Source organism: Schistocerca americana, chromosome X (assembly GCF_021461395.2).
Source record: "Schistocerca americana isolate TAMUIC-IGC-003095 chromosome X, iqSchAmer2.1, whole genome shotgun sequence".
In the NCBI taxonomy this organism is placed as follows: domain Eukaryota; kingdom Metazoa; phylum Arthropoda; class Insecta; order Orthoptera; family Acrididae; genus Schistocerca; species Schistocerca americana.
Window position 1 is genome coordinate 612,632,561 of NC_060130.1, and position 21,391 is coordinate 612,653,951.

Here is a 21,391-nt window from a genome sequence, read left to right on the forward strand (position 1 = left end):
CTAGCAATCATTTGTTCGCAGCCCAGGAAAATCGACTCGCAGAGCTAGCAGAGAGCTGCAAATTCCACAATCAACTGTATGGAGAGTCCTATGAAAAAGGTTAGTTATGAAACTAGTACCTGAACGTCAACTACCCGAGGCGATGGATCGGCTGCCAGGCAGCCCGTGACAGAGCACTTCATCACTGGCCTCCAAGAAGCCCTGATCTTACCCCCTGCGATTTTTTCTTATGGGGGTATGTTAAGGATATGGTGTTTCGGCCACCTCTCCCAGCCACCATTGATGATTTGAAACGAGAAATAACAGCAGCTATCCAAACTGTTACGCCTGATATGCTACAGAGTGTGTGGAACGAGTTGGAGTATCGGGTTGATGTTGCTCGAGTGTCTGGAGGGGGCCATATTGAACATATCTGAACTTGTTTTTGAGTGAAAAAAAACCTTTTTAAATACTCTTTGTAATGATGTATAACAGAAGGTTATATTATGTTTCTTTCATTAAATACACATTTTTAAAGTTGTGGTATTCTTTTTGAATCACCCTGTATATTTGGTCTACATGTCTTGTTGAGGAAGGTTGGCAGTTCTAACCATGAGATATAATGAAAATGTGAGATGTGGTGTCAACATTTAGTTGCAAGAGGGCAGGACAGGCAGTGTTTTTTGTAACAATAATTTGTATTTCTTTCAAATCCTCATTGAACCACATGTGCAGTGTATTAGGAAAAAAATTATTTGAATTCCAAAAGTTTACAGGATATTTTCCATAACAGTAAGAATAATTTTGTAGCCCGTGATATATGAATGGAACTATCCAGTCACTTCCGGAGTTGGGGTTAAACACAAGGGATGACATCTAATAGTCCTCTAGCTTTTCCACTAGATATTTTAATTTATTTCAGCATTGCAGTACTAGGCTCCAGCAATATCTCATTCGTTCTGTCGTCAGAAATGTAATTTATAATCCATGGCTCTGCCTAGCTAATTTAATACTATTAGCCTTCATATTTAATTCTGGCTGCAGTTTCTTACCTATTTCTCTGCTTGCTACCTCATTTTGTAACAAGTCTTTTAAAGGCCAGTTAAGCCTTGGTTGTCACAGGGGCTCCTATTTACACAAATCCAGTATTCATTTGAGCCTATAACATGCTGTGCTCTTTTTTTTCCATGTACATAAGGATATTCCAGTCATATGTCTCAATTCTCAATGATATTGGTAATCCTGTATGTGGCCTCAGCTTTACATGAGTTTGTCTCATTTGCATTGGTTTTCATCTGATTCACAAAACTGTCAAAAAATTTTAATATTCTTGTTCTTCCAAATTTTTGGAATTTTTATATTAAAAACAATCATTTCTTTTACTACTCTCTTCCGTTATTGTTGACAGAGCACTATTAGACAGATATAATTGGAGACACCCCCTCCAAATGTGAAGATACTAGAAATAGTATCAAGTATTACTTAATTTGATTTGGGGGGGGGGGGGGGGGGGGAGATGAGGGAGGGCAGGTGTATTAAAAATTGTTGACCAAGGCCTGAATACAGTAAGCAGGTTTGAATGAACGTATAGTGTAATAGTTAACAAGTAAGACTTGAATTGGATAGGTTAGCATGGACAGCTGCATCAAACTAGTTGTTGGATTGACAAGTGATAACGACAACAACATGCATGGTTTTATTAAAGATGGTGTCTCTCTGGACTTGATCCTAGATCATATAGCTGTTTACAGATCAACCTAATTTTTAATTTGAAATTTGAACAGTGTTGGACCCAGTAATATCTCATGCACACAGAGAATTGCCAGATGTGACATTCACATTGTTAAAACAGGTGATAAAATTTAACCCTGGATATTAGGATACTAGTTGGGTGCTTAGCAAAGTGAGATTCCTACATATATTTAGGTGGTAGTATTAGCTATGAGGCATCGTACATAAACTAAAGATCTATTTGGATACAAATTTTAAATAAAAATGTACAGGTAGAAATTTTTCATGAACAACAAAATCATCATTTATACTCATTTCACTAATAAATAAAAGTTTAATATGAGGATAGTTGCAGATCCATACTGAATGCCTTAAACATTGTTAACTATTGTGAGTTGAGAGTGTGTATAGACACAATTATGCAAAATTCTTTTCAGATGGAAATCATGATGAGATTGGTGTGTCTGTGATATGGTGATGGAACTTACCTCTGGATTGATTTAATAAATAAAATACTTGTACCTATCATATTGGTTTTGAAACTCTAGCATCAGTCTTGTTTGCAAACTGAATTATAGGAATTCAGGTCTGCATTAATGCATAAACAATTGTTTACACGACAGGTGCACCTGAATTCCCATAACTTTTGTCAGTACCAGCACATTTCTATGGGTTGAAGCTGAACCGTAAACACAGCTCTTTATTGGTGTTAGGATCATAATCATCCATTTGATTTCCACTAGATAAAGGCTTCCTGTAAATTTCGTTGTGCATTATAGTCTTCAGCCACATGCACCCGTGTTTATCTTATATGTGTTTGAATGTCATTTGCATTTCATTTTCATTACAGTCATAATTAAGTATTTTACTCCAGCCTGTTTTCTGGTCCTTTTTTATTTACCAAAATGCATCTCACCATTGTTCACTGAGCAACTGTTAATTTTCACATTTTTGCAAAATCAAAAGTCTTTGCATCACTAACATGTCAGAGCTGTAAAGTTTCTGGTTCAGATGCATTGGAAACTTAGCTTTGAAAACTAATATTTAGCACTTCAGTCCATCATATTATTCAGTTTATTCCTTTTCCTATTCATCCAGTCATCTTCAGTGGCTTTAAGTTCAAAAACTTAACTGGTTGTAAGATTTCATTGTTAAGGGTCATTTGACAATGGACAATGATACTGATTGCATCAATTAAACAGTGTGGTAATGACTGCATACCCAAGGCTCCCTGATACATCGTCTGTAGGAAGATACCTCTCAAAATCTAAACATGTTCCAGATTGTTATGTACAGTTTGGGGGCAGTTTTCATAATCACACTTACAACACCACTACTTCTTATCCTTCTTTGACTCTGAGAGCATATTGGTTTTACTGTGCAGATTGATCACTACCCATTATTCAATTTCTTCTAAGTCTGTTTAATTGTGTGAGTGTTTTTTCTTCTCTTGTGGTGCTACACAAGTCATTCACAATTATACCATAAAGATATAAATGTGGATGTCCATAAATTGTGGTATCAGTGTTTACACTCAAACTATCAGGAACAATAACAAAAAATCTGTGTGCGTTATTAAACACCAAACGTACATTTTTGCTGGGTTTGTTTTGTCAAATCACAGTAAGCCCTAAATGAATGCAGCAGATGTCCATAAATTATGGCATCAATATTTACACTCACTCCATCAGGAGCATTAACAAAAAATCCGTGTGCATTATTAAATCAAACATACAGTTCTGCAGTTGGTTTGTCAAAGTACAGTAGGTCCTAAATGAGTCAAGCAGCACTAAGATTAGTAACATTTTCATAGAACAGAAGACATACATCTTCCATTCAGTGGTCAACTGGAGTTGTCAAATTATAACTGATTTTCAGATCTACTTTCATGTTTGCTCTATTAAGTTCTTCCATTAGTTGTTAAAGTTTATCTGCTCTAGAAGCTGAGAGTAAAATGCCATCAGCAAAATTGAAGTAGCTGATTGCAGATCTGTTACCATGTATGCACCCTTCTTTTCCCCAGTGTAGAGATATGAAGAAATATGGAGAACAGTCAACCTCATCATTTATTTCTCAACTTGTACTACCCTGCTGAAATCTAATGAAATTTGTAGCCTTGCTACTAATGTAGGTTGAATGTGTATAGTCTGTCGGTAAATTGAAGAGCGAGCGAGCGAGTCCCCACTCTGCCAACCCAGCTACGTCACAGGGCGCTTCTACAGGCTGTTTCACAACGTAGTACCGGCCGTGCCGTGGCGCGCGCTTTAAATCTGTGGCGACACCGTGTACAGAATTACGTCTCGGCTGCGTTCATTTTTATACAAATGCATTAAGACCATAAGGACTACAAAAAACGATAGCTTCTTCCGAAACACAACATTATAGAGTAAATATTATTAACATAAGAACGAAAGTCAGTATTAGACTACAAACATAGAACCGAATGGCTATTCATGTGAATGTATGTTCCGCTATTGCTATTCGTAAAACGAACCCCTTATAATGCAATCAATCTGTAGAATGTAAGGTTTGTTCTTATTTTGTGTTTCTACTAAAAGGTAGAAGTTTTCTTTGAAGGGCTGCATTGAAACTTAACAACTCTTGCAACACCAAGAGTGTTCAAATGTAAGCAGAAATTTATAATTTTGTGTGTTGTATTAGTCCGACTTGCACTACTTTTTTGTCACTGTCTTTGTAAACGTGCCTCAAAAGTATGTGTACAATGTTAAGCATACTGGGTATTTACTGTTTTGTCAGCTGTCAGAAAGGTTACATGTGTTTCGGTAGCATCAACCATTATTTGTTTTGTATAAAAATAAATTAGAGAATCTGTATTAAATTTGGTTATAAGAATGGAATAAAGTGAATGAAACTTTTGGAAATGGTAAATATTGCTGTTGGTGAGACTGTTCCGAGTAAACCAAGCGCAGGCAAGTGGTATAAACGTTTCAAAGCAGGCCTTAAAGGACAGCGGTTTTACAAGTATGGATGAGAATAAAAATGCACAGTTAAGAGGCGTATAAACTGTCCCGAAGAAAGAGAGCTCCTGAAGTGTCTTGGAAATCGGAAAAAGCACTGGCATAACTGTATAGCATGTATTGGTGAATATTTTGAAGAGGATAACATTGCTGTAGATTAACAAATGAAGTTCTTACCAAAAAATAAAAATGAATATGTGATGAACGCACCTCAAATGTCAAGATTTTTGCCCAGAAGTCCAGAATCGGTGTACATGTTTCGAATGAAATTTCAGCAGAGTTTAGAATAGCTATCGCGCACATTTTTTAAGTAGTATGTCTTAGAATCAGGCGAATAGTGACCGAGATACAGATTTAGTGTTCCATAAGCATCAAAGGTTTTGTGTGATTTTGAAACTGTTTATAACAATGGCTTTCTTCCCAAAATTATTAGTTTTCCTTTGTGGCGATTCCAGTAAACCAAGCAGCTTATTTTTCCGTTCCTAACTTATGTGTCCTACTGGGTGAGGCTGACGTTTGCATAGATTGCAGCCCTTTCATTGGGACTGGTAATGTTAGCCAACAGTTCTTTTTGGGTCGCCTCTTTAATACAAGCTGTAACAACATTAGAGACGATCGAACGCTCGTTACTCCACAAATACCTCCTCATCCTCGTATTCTGCACATTTTCTTGCAATGCTAGACGATTATCCATCACTTCTGGATATCGAAGTACATCAGTAAGTATACAAAGTTAACTCACTGATGCTAACAACTAAGATCCCACGAAGAGAAACGACGTATACCACTGCACGCCGATCTACACCGCTAAACAGGTAATGGGCAACAGATTTTGGGTGCCCCTGTAGGCCGGTGTCAGCGTTCTTCCAGGAAAGGCCACTTCCCCCACCAAAAGCGCTGCTCGCTCTTGAGTTTACAGACAGACTATACTTCGTGCCAAAAGCTTTCTTAAAATTTATGAATTTCAGGTAAAATAGTAATTCATACTCATTGTTCAGTTCTGTTATTTTTGTCCGTGATTTATAAGTCATCAGTTGTGTGTTCAAAGATGATGTCACCCACTTCCAAAATAACTTTTTACTGAATTCAAAAAGTCGTATTATTGTTGGCAATTTGTTATCCTGTATATGTGGGTATCATAGAATTGCAGATCATTATCTAACAGCTATTTATATATCTGTCCTTGTACAAAATATAATTGTTTTTTGTATGGAAAACCTGCAGAACCTGCCATACAGATTAATGTGCCATACACTGTCATGGATCTTATGTTTGGAATTCATAATATTAATGTTGTACAATTTTAATGGCTTTTGGTGGTATCATGGGAAGAATTTTAATTTTGAATACTGTTACATTTGCAGTCATCTTTTTTGTGTACAAATCCTGATTAACCTGTTCATTCATATTATCCTTTGTTATTAATAAGCCCCTTTTCTTTCACTTATTGCCATCTTACTTTGTTACACTCTAACAGTGCTTCAGTCTTTTTTTTTTTTTTTACATTCAGTATACTTCTTCCTTGTATTTATTTCAATTTTGTCCTTAGATTTCTCCTACTTGTTTTTTCCCTTATAACTGCACCTTCACACATTCATATAACAATTAGTTTTTATGTATTTACATTGCAGTCATCATTTTTTCAGTTCTAATTTGGTCCCCCCACCTTCCTCCTCTGTCTTTTTTCCGATTGTCTTATTATTTCTGATTTTATTTATTTTCAACTCTCCCAGTTGTAATCACTTGTGAAGAAATCATGAGTTTTTCTCTGTTCTTTTGTCATTCTTCATAACAGGTGTTGTTATTGAAAGCATTGTTTGTGTTATGTAAGGCAAATTACTAAAACAGTTTGAAAATGAATTCTTTAATTCTAGATTGTTTTAAGTTCTGTGGCAGTTTCTTGTAATTTGGTACTTCAAAGATGTTACTGTTGTTCATCTTGCTTATCTGTGTGTCAAGTTTTTTTATGCTGTAATGGATGTCGTATGTAATGAGAATTTGATTTCTTTGACATCCTTGTCATCATCATACTTTAATTGACTTACTCCAATTTATTTAGAGGTCCACAAGATGGTGGAAAATTACAGAATAACAATGAATAAGCCTTGGTCCATGTTTCAGGTAAAGATGGAGAAGCTGTTGCCGGAACATCGGGAGCTGAGGTATGTATGTTTCTGGTAAATTACTGACTGAATACAAGTTCTGTTTGTCTTCTTGCTCTCTCTTTCTACATTATACACGGTGAGTCAGGAGGAAAGGTAATGCTTCAAGAGGTGGCAGTATTAGTGATTCTGAATAAAAAGCACCATATGAATGTATGTCCGGTTCTCAACAGATTCCGAAGAAACTGACGAAAACGGTGGGGAAGAGGACAAATGCAGGTAATAGTAAATGAAACATTGTGATCTAATATTTTAATTGTGTTAATTTCCTCTCAAAATATGTTCCAAAAGTCCACCATCGACTGCACTTCATTTTGCACCTGCTATAGACAGCTGCTGTGTTGCTCATTCATACAGTCATTTACTTGAGCATATGCATGTAAAATAGGAGTGAGAGGTTCCTCCTATGTGTCCAGTCTGTGCCTGTAGACCTCACTCTTAAGCCATGCAACTAAAAGTAATCTAATGAAGTAAAATAGGGTGACTTCGGTGGCCAAGAAATGACTTGACGCCTGAGATTTTCATATAGTTATGTGTCGGATATGGTTAAGCAATGGGCATACGTTCATTTGAAGTTTTCATTCAGAATCACCAACTGTTGCCCCCTCAAAACGTGTGCCTTTCCTCCTAACTCATCCTGTATGTTTACTATTCGTACTACTTTCACGTGACTGTGTTTTCAATGTACTGCATGTAGACAGATTAATCATACAACTTAATTTCTGAAGTGCAGCTTAAAAGTTTATTATGACACCACTTCTGTTGAGTATTCTGCTTTTCTGAGCATCTGTCCTCTTGTTAAAAATGTATGTAAATGTAGTAGTGTCTCAACATGCGGGGATATTATAAATGTGATGAATGTTGAAACATTAAGGAAGGATAAAAATATGACTTATAGAAGAAGCAGAAAAATGAACATATAAAGAACAGTAAATATGTGCACACTTTGCAGCACAAAAAGTGTGGTGGAAAATAACAACCGTTCAGTCCAGTGCAGCACTGATACAAACGAAATGCAGTGTGCCTTTTTTCCAGATTACGTTGAGAACATGTGGAAGAGGATTTATTAGTTTAAATACTATGCAAAAATAATCATATCTGTATTCTGAACCTGTTCCAAGAAGATAAAAAGCTCTACTGTGAAAAAAAGTGCTGTTATTAACTAAACTTTCTATGTATAGGAGCAGATGTTTGATTTCATGTCAAGTTACAATAATACCTCCACCCCCTCTCCAGTTGCCATAAGAGGCAAGTACTGTGTGGAAAATATCCCTTTGTTCTAATTATGTGCAGTTAATTTTCCACAGTAGATGTACAAATTTTAGACTATAAATATATGAATGTTACTTGTGGTTGCAATTATAATAAAACTGGCTGCAACATTTACTGTTGGCCCACACACACATGATGGCTGTGACTTTAGCAAAAATAACTATATCTGCACAGCAACAGGAGAATGAGCACTGGAGTTTTCTTATGATTATAGTTTATTACTGAATTCTGTCAAGGAGAGACTACACCCAGTGACCCTCAGATTTCTGTGTACCTTGACACACTGATTGTGGTCCACTCCAAAGTAACTCAAATAAAAGGGTTAAGGTCACTAGGTCTCATTTATTGAAAATATGGATAATTGTAACACATATCTTTTGTATTGTTGTTCTGTTAATCTCTTTGTGAACTGTAATTACTTCATAAAGTAAAGTTAAATTTCAGTTTTTGTTAAATACTTTCAAATTTCAATGTGGTAAGAAAGTGTGCACAGTGATTTGAACCCACGACATCCTGATTGCTGAGCAGTCACTGCACCAACTCTTTAGTTGAAAGTTTAAAGCACTGAATGGTGATTGTTGCCCTAGATTTTTCCAAAAACTAAGATCTAGTAACTCAAACCCTCTATGGACAAGTTTAGATAAACTAAAGTGTTTAACTTCCATGTGGGAACACTGCACCCAAAGGGGAATGTCATTCTAGAGTCATTTATCATGTTAGACATTATCCCCTGATGTGATGATGGGATTCTGTTGCATTGACTGACACACTAACTCAGCAAGTTATCACACCATTCGTTTTTTAGTAACCAATGACAACACATAATTGAAGGTCAGATACCAGAAACAACTTGCTTCTATTCCAGTCACTTTATTCATGATCCATTCCTTATTGTTGGCAAGCTATCCATGACATCATCATTGCTCTTTTAGAGAAAGGGAATTAGATGCTTGGGAATGATATGGAGTTTCTTAATGGACTGCACAGTGATTGATGAAATGATACTAAGAATCCAGCAAGCATGTGGAAACTGAATGTTATCATGTAGCAACTCCAGTTCAGGATAATGATCTCATAAACACATTACAGTGAATATTGTAATAAAATGTAGAGCAGCTGAAACATATTATTGTGTTTCCTGAATTGTTTGATATGGTTTGATGCTGGCATCAGGAGGTTGGATTATAAAACAAACACATAGCCATCAAAAGGAATCTCCATGATGATCAACTCCGCCAATTGGCATTTGCTGTGGAATATGTCTATCTCAACTGAAGGAATGTAACATTTTTATACGAATTAGTATTTTGTACAGTAAATGGTGGAACATTATGATTATATAAGCGGCTTGTTGTCTGTTTTGGCTACAAATATATCCGTGGCTTATCCTGCAGTGGTCGTGTGTCTGTGGCAGTTTGGGGCTTGGTGTTCCCATGGAATTGGGTGACTTCATTGGATAGATGGCTGACTGGATGTAACCCATTTTACTCACATTTTGGGTAATGTTACAAACCTACCAGTGTGACAACTGTATTCTGAAGAATTGGTTTGTTTCCATTAACGTCAGTCTCCAATATGGACATCAAGTATGGTGTAGGTGTGGTTTGCAGAACAGAATGAGATTTGTCTACTTGACTGGCCTCCTCCTGCACCAGACCTCCACCTCGTTGAAAATGAATGAGCGGAGCAAAATAGACTCCACGACAAGAACCAGTGATGATCTTCAAAACTGGGCGCTAGCTGCCTGGGGGAGTTAGCCGAAAATGAGAGATTTATTACTCAACTTACAGATTTCCTCCCTCACAGGATGCAGATGAACATTGAAGGGGAATGCCTTTGTATGGAATGTTAAGCAGTAAAGTGAGCTGACAAAATCCTGTATGGAACTGTGAAGTGTTAGTTCTGTTAATTTTGTGTTTTGGACAGATTAAACAAATTAACACAAACAAAAATCCTGCTGCCATGTAGTTTTTTATCTGTCTGTCAATGAAGCCACCAAACTACAAAGTTTCTGTATCATGGACTGTGATATTCACATTATTTCTTACTGTTGCCCCAGCGTTCACTTCACCTCTTGACTGCAAATACCTTTTCCACATCTGAAATACTAGGAATTACACAGAGAAGACCACCTTGTATGCCCATGCTATAACATCATTTTAAGTCCTAACTACCTGGTTGCCCAGTACTATCATAAATAGTCATCGGAAATAGTAAGCAGCTTATGAGAAATGTAAGTCTGCACAAACTCCACATGTAATATATGTAGTTTTTATTAAAGGTCAATAATACTTACGCAGGAATCTCTGTCTGGAAATGTTCAAGAAAATGATGTTCATGACCCAAGTTTATATTGACAAAAAATTAAATTCAGTATTGCAATTTGGCTTTTCAGTATCTTTTCTTACTCCTGTTTTAATGGCCACTGAAGGAACGTAGTGTAGTTTGGAAGATGTATAGTGGTGCCTGATAGACTGATAAATCAGAAAATAAAATCTCTTTGAGAGCAGTTTCATGTCCACAGCACATTTACAAAATACATACAGTCTTGTCTTGATGATGTTGCAAGAATGTTTACTAGAGTTACATGCTGGAAGCTGTGATCTTCCAGCTGAAACAAGCAGTTGTTGTATGTAGTGAAAACTGAATGGAACTGGACTTTTGTGCAGAATGAAGGGCAGTTTGGTTGCTGTCTGAAAACAGCTAGAAGTGACTGTAGACACAGTCTACAAGCCTTAGGCTGCTGCCTTGGATCATGGCAGTAGTGAAGCACATGAGGCAATGGTTGTGGTACCAATAGTGGCTCCAGCATTGCATGTTGCTGCCCCTTATAATATGCCTTTGCCAGTTTGTTCTCACCTGAGGATGTATGACAGACAGTGGTGGGGTCACAAATTCCTGGATGGAAGACTCATGTTGGTACTCGTTGCATGGCACCGTCCTCTTACAAATAAAGTCCATACATGAGTTGCTGCCCATTGTTAGGCAGTACATTTGGACAAAGAGGGCCATGCACCCCCCACCCCCACCCCCAGCTCCCAGGCAAAGAAAAAACTTTAGTGTAGTCAGGTATTTTTCTTTCAAGAAAATGATTGAAAAGTCGTACATTTTTAACTGGATCGTAACTGAAACTCCATGTTAGATGAGTAATTGAGTCTCTCAGGAAAATAAAGGGGTGGAAATTTAAAAGGTATACCATGAAGCATCACTCTGATATTTGTCAAACTTGTGGAGATATTCATCACATAATTACTGTTAAATGATTAAACTTTGATTCAGTTTGTAACTGATGTCTGTCATCAACATCAGTATGAAATGTGATCCCCACAAGCACAAATTCCATTGCACCCCAGACATTCTCTGTGGATGACAAGTCAGGGGATTGGGCAGGTCATTCCTCAAGTTGTTTGTTGAATTAACTGCTGGAATATGGCATTTGGTTATTTTATCTTAAGGGATATAACAAAAAGTGTTACCATTCTTTGTACAAACTTGTGAACATTCAACAATTACTACATCAGTTCTGTTATTATATCCATCAGCTCCCCACGCGATAATTTTAGGAGTTTGAGAGGTGTGGGTATCAAGAATCACTGCTTCCTGTCACATTTCATCAGATCGTCTATGGCCACCCTAGTGTCAATTTGACTACCACAGATAGAAGTGAGACTCATTGCTGAACACCACAGAATGCCACTTAGTGTCCCAGTTGACTCTGGATCTACACCATGCAAGTCTGTGTTGTCTATGGCACTGTGTAGGTGATAAATAATGACCCATGTCAACTCGAAAGATTACCTTGTAGATTACCTGAGCAGGTAACCTCAAACATGCATCATTGGGACTGAAAATGTGGGGTATCTTTATATAAAATTTAAGAGTATTCACCAGCATCTTAGGCAGAAACATGCTGATCAAGGTTGTGAAGAATGGGGAAAGTCAGCTGTGGTTAAGTAGCCAGGAAAAACAGAGATACAACTTCATTGTAGATGTAAACAAAGCCAAAACACATTCCACAAACAAAATCTGAATGAAACCAAAATGAGCACAAAGAGAGCATAGAGATAGGTGTTCAGTATACTCAAAAGTATGTTTCTATCTGCCAATCTGGAAAAAATTTAAGTAATTTTTTCTTGTGTAAATTCACTAAATGGGTGACACTCATCTATGCAACTGTCTGTGATGCACTGGTACTGAAACTGAAATACTGAATTCACTCTTACAAAATTGTTTCACAGAGCAAAATCATGCTATAGTTCCTTCTTTCAGTTGCTGCTCCTATGTGAGAATAATAAATATTGAGACAGTGATGTAAAAAATCAACTAAAATTCATCTGCAGAGAAAAGGTGGTAGACCTGATGAGATACCTGTACAGTTCTATATACATTCTGTGAAAGAATTTGTCGCCATTGTAAAGGTACATGTCCTTCAGCAAGTAACTTCTCCAAGCACTTGCTGTGGTGTTCATACTAGAATGAAAACTTGCACAAGTTTACTTATGGAAGTCACTTGGGCAAGATGATTTGTTGTTGCTGCTGAAGAAAATTTGTGACAAAAATCAAAAAGCTAAGGAAAAAGAAATGTTTGGGCAAAGAAATGGATACAGAGGTGTAGATATTTATCAAGAATCACTATTGAATGAATTAAAATCAGAGGATTTCTCTCAGATTAAAAACTTCATGAGAATGTCATATGCAGTTTTCAAAAATCTCTTGTGTATTGAACAATGAAATGTTCCGAACCGGGACACAAAAATACTACAAGCTGTATCACCAAGAAATCATCTTTAAATTATTCTTCAACTTTTGTAAATGGTATTTATTACTTTTATTACAAAGGTAATGCATTCAAAAACAGGATACAAAAATGTTGTAAGCTACATCACTAAGAGATTGTATTTTAATTACTCTTCAATTTCTGCAAACATTATTTGTTACAAACATAATGCATTTATGTTTACTACTACTACTACTACTACTACTGCTGCTGCTGCTGCTGCTGCTCGGCTTGGCTCTACAGCCCTTGGAGGGCCTTGGCCTGCGTCACAATATCCTGCCATTCTATCTGGTCCATGGCTTTCCATCTCCATCCTCTGATACCCAGCTTTTTCATGTTCTCTTCAATTCCATCCACCCATCTCTCTCTGGGATGTCCCTTCTATCGTCTGCCTCCAGCCTTACCATCAAAAATCTTCTTACATGTTCTGTCTTCCTCCAGTCTGACCACGTGTCCTGCCCATCGCAGTCTTCTTATTTTAATGGTAGTGACAGTGTCAGGTTCTTAGAAAAGTTGTTCTAATTCTGCATTTGTACAGATGCACCAATCTTCTTGATTGTATATTGGGCCATATATTTTATGCAGAACCTTTCTCTCCCAAATGTTAAGGATCCTTTCCTCATTTGCAGTCATGATCCATGTCTGGGCACCTGACATAACAACTGGTCTCATAATTGTTTTGTAAATGAGGATTTTAGATTTTCCTGATAGAAGTGGTTAGTGTGCCAAAGTAGCATCTGTTGCCTGCTGCTATTCTAGCTTTCACCTCACTGCTGATGTTATTTGTGTCTGTGATAGTCGATCCGAGGTACTTGAAGTCTCTCACCCTTTCAAACTCTTTGTTGGCTATTCTGAGATTTGGTAGGTTTCGCTGGTTGGTCATTGCCATGTATTTGGTCTTTTCGACATTGACTACCAGGCCCAGTTCCCTTGCACGTCTCTCTAGTTCTTGATAGGCATCAGCCAGCACAGCGGTGTTTCGTGCGAGTGATACCACATCATTAGCGTAGGCCAGGTACTGCAGTGAATGATTAAAACTGGTTCTTCCTCTGTTTATCTCTATCTGACTTATGACTTTTTCTAGGCAGAGGTTGAGTAACAGTGAGGAGATATTGTCACCCTGTCTCAGTCCCTTCTTCACTTCCACTTCTCTGGAGATTTCGCCCTATATTTTTACTTTGCAGTCAGTTTCACTGAGGGTCATCGTAGTAAGTTTAACGAGCTTCTTAGGTATTCCTGCCTCTTCCATTGCATTCTGCAATGTCACTTTTGAGATACTGTCGTGGGCCTGATTTATCTTTATTTGATGTTCATAACATTTTTCAAGTAGTGTGCATATTGTGAATATTTGGTCAGTTGTTGACCTATTTCTTCTAAAGCCACTCTGATAGTCTCCAATTCTCTCTTCCACATAGGTAGTAAGCCTCCTAATTAGGATCTTGGAGAACACTTTATATGTAGTATTTAGCAGGGATATTCCTCGGTAATTCTGGCAGTTTTTAATCTCCTTTTTTATGTATGGGGCACATAATATCCATTTTTCACTCCATTGGCATGCTCTCCTCCTGCCAGATGTTCAGTATTACTTTATGTATTGCTTTCCACAATGCTTCCCCACCATATTTGAGAAGTTCTGTCTGGATCCGATCTTCTCCAGGTGCCCTATTATTTTTTAAGGTCTTAATGACTTGTATGTCTTCCTCCAGTGTGGGTTCTGGTGTTAAGAACTCTGGTCCATAACAACTTATTTCCACCAGTTCTAATCCTTCGTCTTCTGGGTTCAGTAACTGTAGGAAGTATTCTGACCATCTGTCAAGTATTTTATTACACTCCCCTATCAAATCCCCTTCTTTGTTTCTACATGTATATGTTCTGACTTGAAACCCAGCCTTTCCTTCTTTAATCTTTTGATACATTTCACGTACTTGCTTTTCTTCTCCTAGCTGTTCAATTTCTTTCATTTTTTATTTTCTAGTGCTCTTTTCTTCTTTCTGCAAACCCTCTTAGCTACACGGCACTTCTCATTATGTTCATTCAGATTTTCTCTAGTTCTTCTCTGAAATAATTACATTCGTGCTGTGTTACGCTCCTCAATTCTTCTCATACATTCTTCATCAAACCAATCTACCTTCATTTGAGCCTGTACATGTCCCAAAACCTGCCTGGAGAATTGCAGTCTTACATTGTTTCCACATTATTTCTGTATGTTCATTTGATGCGTCAGTATCATTCTTAATCCCCTCTTCTATTTTTGCGTGATATGCTCTCCATATTTCTTCTAACTTTAGTTTCTTAATGTCAAAACTTTTCTGTTTGTGGCCTTTCTGTTTAGTGAGATCCTTTGCCTGTACTTAATTCTCATTAGATGATGGTCTGAATTGCAGTCATCTCCACATTGGCTCCTAACATCCATTATGTCTGATCCGTGCCTCCTGTCATTCAATATATGGTCTATCAGATTTCTAGTTTGTCCATCTGGTGACATCTACACTCCTGGAAATTGAAATAAGAACACCGTGAATTCATTGTCCCAGGAAGGGGAAACTTTATTGACACATTCCTGGGGTCAGATACATCACATGATCACACTGACAGAACCACAGGCACATAGACACAGGCAACAGAGCATGCACAATGTCGGCACTAGTACAGTGTATATCCACCTTTCGCAGCAATGCAGGCTGCTATTCTCCCATGGAGACGATCGTAGAGATGCTGGATGTAGTCCTGTGGAACGGCTTGCCATGCCATTTCCACCTGGCGCCTCAGTTGGACCAGCGTTCGTGCTGGACGTGCAGACCGCGTGAGACGACGCTTCATCCAGTCCCAAACATGCTCAATGGGGGACAGATCCGGAGATCTTGCTGGCCAGGGTAGTTGACTTACACCTTCTAGAGCACGTTGGGTGGCACGGGATACATGCGGACGTGCATTGTCCTGTTGGAACAGCAAGTTCCCTTGCCGGTCTAGGAATGGTAGAACGATGGGTTCGATGACGGTTTGGATGTACCGTGCACTATTCAGTGTCCCCTCGACGATCACCAGTGGTGTACGGCCAGTGTAGGAGATCGCTCCCCACACCATGATGCCGGGTGTTGGCCCTGTGTGCCTCGGTCGTATGCAGTCCTGATTGTGGTGCTCACCTGCGCGGCGCCAAACACGCATACGACCATCATTGGCACCAAGGCAGAAGCGACTCTCATCGCTGAAGACGACACGTCTCCATTCGTCCCTCCATTCACGCCTGTCGCGACACCACTGGAGGCGGGCTGCACGATGTTGGGGCGTGAGCGGAAGACGGCCTAACGGTGTGCGGGACCGTAGCCCAGCTTCATGGAGACGGTTGCGAATGGTCCTCGCCGATACCCCAGGAGCAACAGTGTCCCTAATTTGCTGGGAAGTGGCGGTGCGGTCCCCTACGGCACTGCGTAGGATCCTACGGTCTTGGCGTGCATCCGTGCGTGGCTGCGGTCCGGTCCCAGGTCGACGGGCACGTGCACCTTCCGCCGACCACTGGCGACAACATCGATGTACTGTGGAGACCTCACGCCCCACGTGTTGAGCAATTCGGCGGTACGTCCACCCGGCCTCCCGCATGCCCACTATACGCCCTCGCTCAAAGTCCGTCAACTGCACATACGGTTCACGTCCACGCTGTCGCAGCATGCTACCAGTGTTAAAGACTGCGATGGAGCTCCGTATGCCACGGCAAACTGGCTGACACTGACGGCGGCGGTGCACAAATGCTGCGCAGCTAGCGCCATTCGACGGCCAACACCGCGGTTCCTGGTGTGTCCGCTGTGCCGTGCGTGTGATCATTGCTTGTACAGCCCTCTCGCAGTGTCCGGAGCAAGTATGGTGGGTCTGACACACCGGTGTCAATGTGTTCTTTTTTCCATTTCCAGGAGTGTATGTTTATTTGTGTATATTGGTGTGTGGAGACCATGTACTGCTGAAAGTCATGTTTTTACTTATAGTAAAATCCACAACCCTAATTCCATTGTCATTTGATATTTCATTGAGGCTATTTCTTCCTATAATTGGCTGATAAGCCTCTTCTTTTCCTATTTTTGCATTCAAGTCTCCTATTAAGATCTTAACATCATGTTTAGGAGCCTGATCATACAACTGCTCTACTTTGCTACAAAACTCATCCTTCTGTTGTTCATCTACCTCCTCTGTGGGTGCATGTACATTTATATTTATGTTGAAAAATTTTCCCCTTAACCTTAATATGGACATCTGTTCATCGATTGGTTCGAAGTGCATTACAGCATGTTTCAGTCCTTTAGCAACCACAAAACTGTACCAAAGGTATTTGTCCTCCTGCCACTAAAGCAATTGTGAAATTTCCTGAGTCCATTATGTCTTTTCCCTTCCACCCAATTTCCTGGAGAGCCAATAGTTTTATACCGTAATTGTTTAGTTACTGAAGCAGCTGCCGTAGGCTCCAGCTTGGTATAGGCTCCGCACATTCCATGTTTCTTTGTACATATCTCTTATCCTTTATTTGTTTTCTGTGGTCATGATCAAACTATCTGTCTGGCTTATTCCTTTGTTAGCATTCGCAACAAGTGATTTTTACAGGGAAAGATTGTTAATCTTCCGCCCAACCGTTTGAGGGGTTGCCTCTTACAGCTCGCTGGGTAGCTGGTTCCATTTTCAGGGAAACATCCTTACCCTTTGTAGATCCCTCTACTGACTGCAAGTCAGCAGTTGATGGTTGGAGGCTCCTCTGCCTTTCTTCCAAGCCATTGGCCATCATACCTGCTGGTTTTGGTCTCCCCCCCCCCCCCCCCCCAAGTATTTTATTTCCCTGGTACCCTCCATATGTGGAGGATGTTCCCCATTCCACCACTTCAGGAGGTGCCTGATGGGGGACCAGCAACCCCACACAGGCATTTATGTTTGCGCTAAGGTTAAAAGTCAACTAAAATTTAAAGTCACCTCTACTGCCATGCTACTTTCCCTTCTGGTGAAACAAAGTAATTGGTTAATTTTTTCTCATTTCCTTGGCCTGATGGTGACAAAATATATATGTTCATGGATTCCATTGGTACATTTGTTTAGATTCATCTGTCTCTGCAACAATCTCCTCTTCCACAATGACATTGTCGTACTGGTATTGAACACGCAAAACTTCTGTAAATTTGAGAAAAACTTTCAGCATCTGACCAATTTGAGGATGCAAGACCGTTTCCACTAACTTGCAGGAGCTGCTTCTGCAAGTGGACAGAACTTGTGAAAGTCAACTTGCTGAGGGTGTTTCCACAACAAATAACTTTGCAGAGATAGCTTCTGCAAGGGACATGCAGAAGTTTACTTGCTAGTGGACATGTAGCTTAACAGCAATTTATGATGAGTCACAGCAGTGTTGAGTGGTTAAACTTACCAGAGAAAGACACAGTCCCATCTTTTCAGATGCTCGTTGCATAGATGCACGCAGCTGTAGACCTACATCACCAATAATCTGTTGTAGAATTATGGGACATGTTTTATACTTGTGTATTGTGATATTACTGGAGACTGAAATCCTCTTGTAGAAATGTACTTGAATTCCACAAACAGCAGTTTAGTGAATTTTGTCATGTTCTGTTGTTCTCAGAGAGCCATAGGGTAGCCCTCACTGATGCCATGTCTCTTGACCTCCAGAAAGTGTTCCCTACATTATCATATTTTCATGCACATGCTTGTGGAATAGGGGACCAGCTTTGCGAATGAAGATTTTTTGACAAAAAGAACTTGCCACATCATTGTTAATGGCGAGAAAGTAACTTCAATCATACCCCAAAGAGAATATTATAGGACAGTTATTGTTCACACTATCTATATAAATGGCAGTTGTCATTGGAAACTCAGTGGGGCAGTTCACTGATGACACCTTTGTGTGTAGGGCAGCCTTGGCATTACATAATTGTATCAAATGCAAAAAGGCCTGCGCTGGCCCTGTGATTGGTGCAGAGACCTACAGTTGAGGTTCAACTTCAACAAATATAATGTATTGCAAGTATATAAGTTGGTAGACCCACTGTTGTCTGAATACACAATCAGTGATCATTCACCACATACATTGCCAGCTGTTAAATGTAATGGAATTACAATACTAGTTGTATACTGCTCATAGCATCAATACTTCTTGTCCTAACTGTGCTGCATTATCCGTCTATAATCTGAATGTGTGTGTATGTCTCCATACCTTGTCATTTTTCATAGGTTATGGTAATTAACAGTTGTTTCCCTTTCTTACATTTCATTTCCTAACTTCCTTTTAAGATGGGGCACCCATGTGACTGGAATTCATAATCTAGATATTCAGTTTTCTTGCTCAAAATACTTTTGTTTAAACAGTTGATTAATTAAAGAATTAGTAGTGAAGAAATCGAAATAGATGGTGTAATATGACAATGTGATAGATGAATTAGGATGTATGAGCCAAGTAATATTACAGGAATTTTGTGATACCAGCTGACTCCATGTAGTTAACTTAGGTCTACATGACTGTCAGGACTGTAAAAGAAACTAAATTGTGAGGATTAGGAGGGGAGCCTCAACTTTCCTTTTGGCTCTGCATGCCTCCAGGTAGTGATCACCTCATACTGGCTTGAGTAGGATGGCAAAATAGTCTCGGACTACTGTGGACATCCTGTACGTTTCTCTTTAGCAGTGAAGTATCATCTTCTACGGAGACGGCTCTTGGTTTTTTACTAGAAACTGTGGGTGTTACTGAACCTTAGCATTATGGGTTGCAGTGTGCTGAGATAATAGGGGGCTGCAAGATGAAACACTAACAAGTGGTTAAACTTGTACAACTTCCAAACATTAGTCATTCCTTTCCCATAGAACTACAGTGAACTCTGACCCTAAAGTTCAAAGCCCTAGGTGGGTCGTATGGTTCTCCAAATAGTATTACATTCACTTAACAAGTAGATCTTTGTTGCAACAGCAAATAAATTTACACAATTATTTAGAACATTCTGAGAAGACAGATACTTTGCAGAGTTTTTTTTTCCAGTTGGGAATGGGTGGAAGGAGTAGTTGATGTAAAGTGGCAAGTGCCTTCTGTAAATACCCGCTCTGTTTCTAGATTCATTGCTAATCTTTTGCTTTCCTTGCCACGGGCATATTTTGTTAAAGGGGAAATGCAGTGTCCGCTTGTAGTGTGCCATCATTTTCCTTTCTTATGCTAGTAATCCTTAAATCATCCACAAAAGAATCATGTAGAATGTATTTTGGTACCAATGTCCTCCATGTCAGAAAGTCTGCCATCATGTCCTTATTTTATTACAAGCTAACTGCTGTCTCTAAAAACCACATTCCATTCCATCCTAAAACTTAACTTGGCTGTTTCACACATTGTGTGTTGCAGGCTTCATTTTCACTTGATGATTTAAGGAAATTACAATACTAGTTGTATATTGCTTGTAGTATCAACACTTCTTGTCCAAACTGCTGCATTAACCACCTATAAGCTGAATGTGTGTGTGTGTGTGTGTGTGTGTGTGTGTGTGTGTGTGTGTGTCACCCCCCCCTCTCTCTCTCTCTCTCTCTCTCTCTCTCTCTCTCTCTCTCTCCCCCCCCCCCCTCCCCCCCCCTCTCTCTCTCCCCCCCCCCCTCCCCCCCCCCCAGCATCCCTCCTCCTGTCTCTGTTAATACAAAAATTCTGAAAAGAGAAATTATAATTTAATACAAGAACTGCAGTTTGTTAGTGGACGTATATGATAAAACAGCAGGACAGTGCCAAAAATGGGTCAAAAGTAATTGTTGAGAAATATAAACAGTGACAAGGTTAGACTGTCTCACTTCCAAAGTCTGTTGTGGTGTAATTACACACAGCAAAAAAAAGTTTTGCATCACCTCGGTTCCGAGAGTTACGGAACCTGTACAGAAAATTGGAATAGAGATCAACATAAACATCATTTCTGCCCTTTTATTGCTCATGAAAACCACACATTGCATGTTGTACCACCATACATCAAGACCTTCAGAGGCGGTGGTCCAGATTGCTGTACACATCAGTACCTCTAATATCCAGTTGGTCCAGATTGTCTCACTTCTGAACGGCAATTTGACATAGATCCATCAGAGTGGTTGGTGGGTCATGTTGTCCATAAACAGCCCTTCTCAATCTATCCCAGGCACGTTCAATAGGGTTAATTTCCGGAGAACGTGCTGGCCACTGTAGTCGAATGATTTTATCCTGAAGGAAGCCATTCACAAGATGTGCACAATGGGGGCACGAATTGTCATCCATGAATACGAATGCCTCATCAATATGCTGCCGATATGGATGACCACCAGCAGCATACGTCGGCCCCGGATAATGCCACTCCAAAACAGCAGGGAACCTCCACCTTGCTGCACTCGCTGGATGGTGTGGCTAAGGTGTTTCCTCCAAACACGTCTCCAACGATTGTCTGGTTGAAGTCACATGCGGCACTCATCGGTGAAGAGTGCGTGATGCCAATCCAGAGCGGTCCATTTGGCATGTTGCT

The 21,391-nt window shown here is 39.5% G+C and overlaps 1 protein-coding gene across 8 annotated transcripts in view; it reads left to right on the forward strand.

Annotated features, from left to right (window-relative positions):
* The window catches only part of LOC124555023 (phosphatidylinositol 4-phosphate 5-kinase type-1 alpha), a 319,011-nt gene that overhangs the window by 18,315 nt on the left and 279,305 nt on the right, over nucleotides 1–21,391 (forward strand). For all 8 annotated transcript variants that reach the window (XM_047128774.1, XM_047128773.1, XM_047128775.1 and 5 more), the window contains exon 2: nucleotides 6,810–6,850. In XM_047128774.1, coding sequence (XP_046984730.1) covers nucleotides 6,810–6,850 — 41 coding nt within the window. The remainder of the gene's footprint in view (nucleotides 1–6,809; nucleotides 6,851–21,391) is intronic.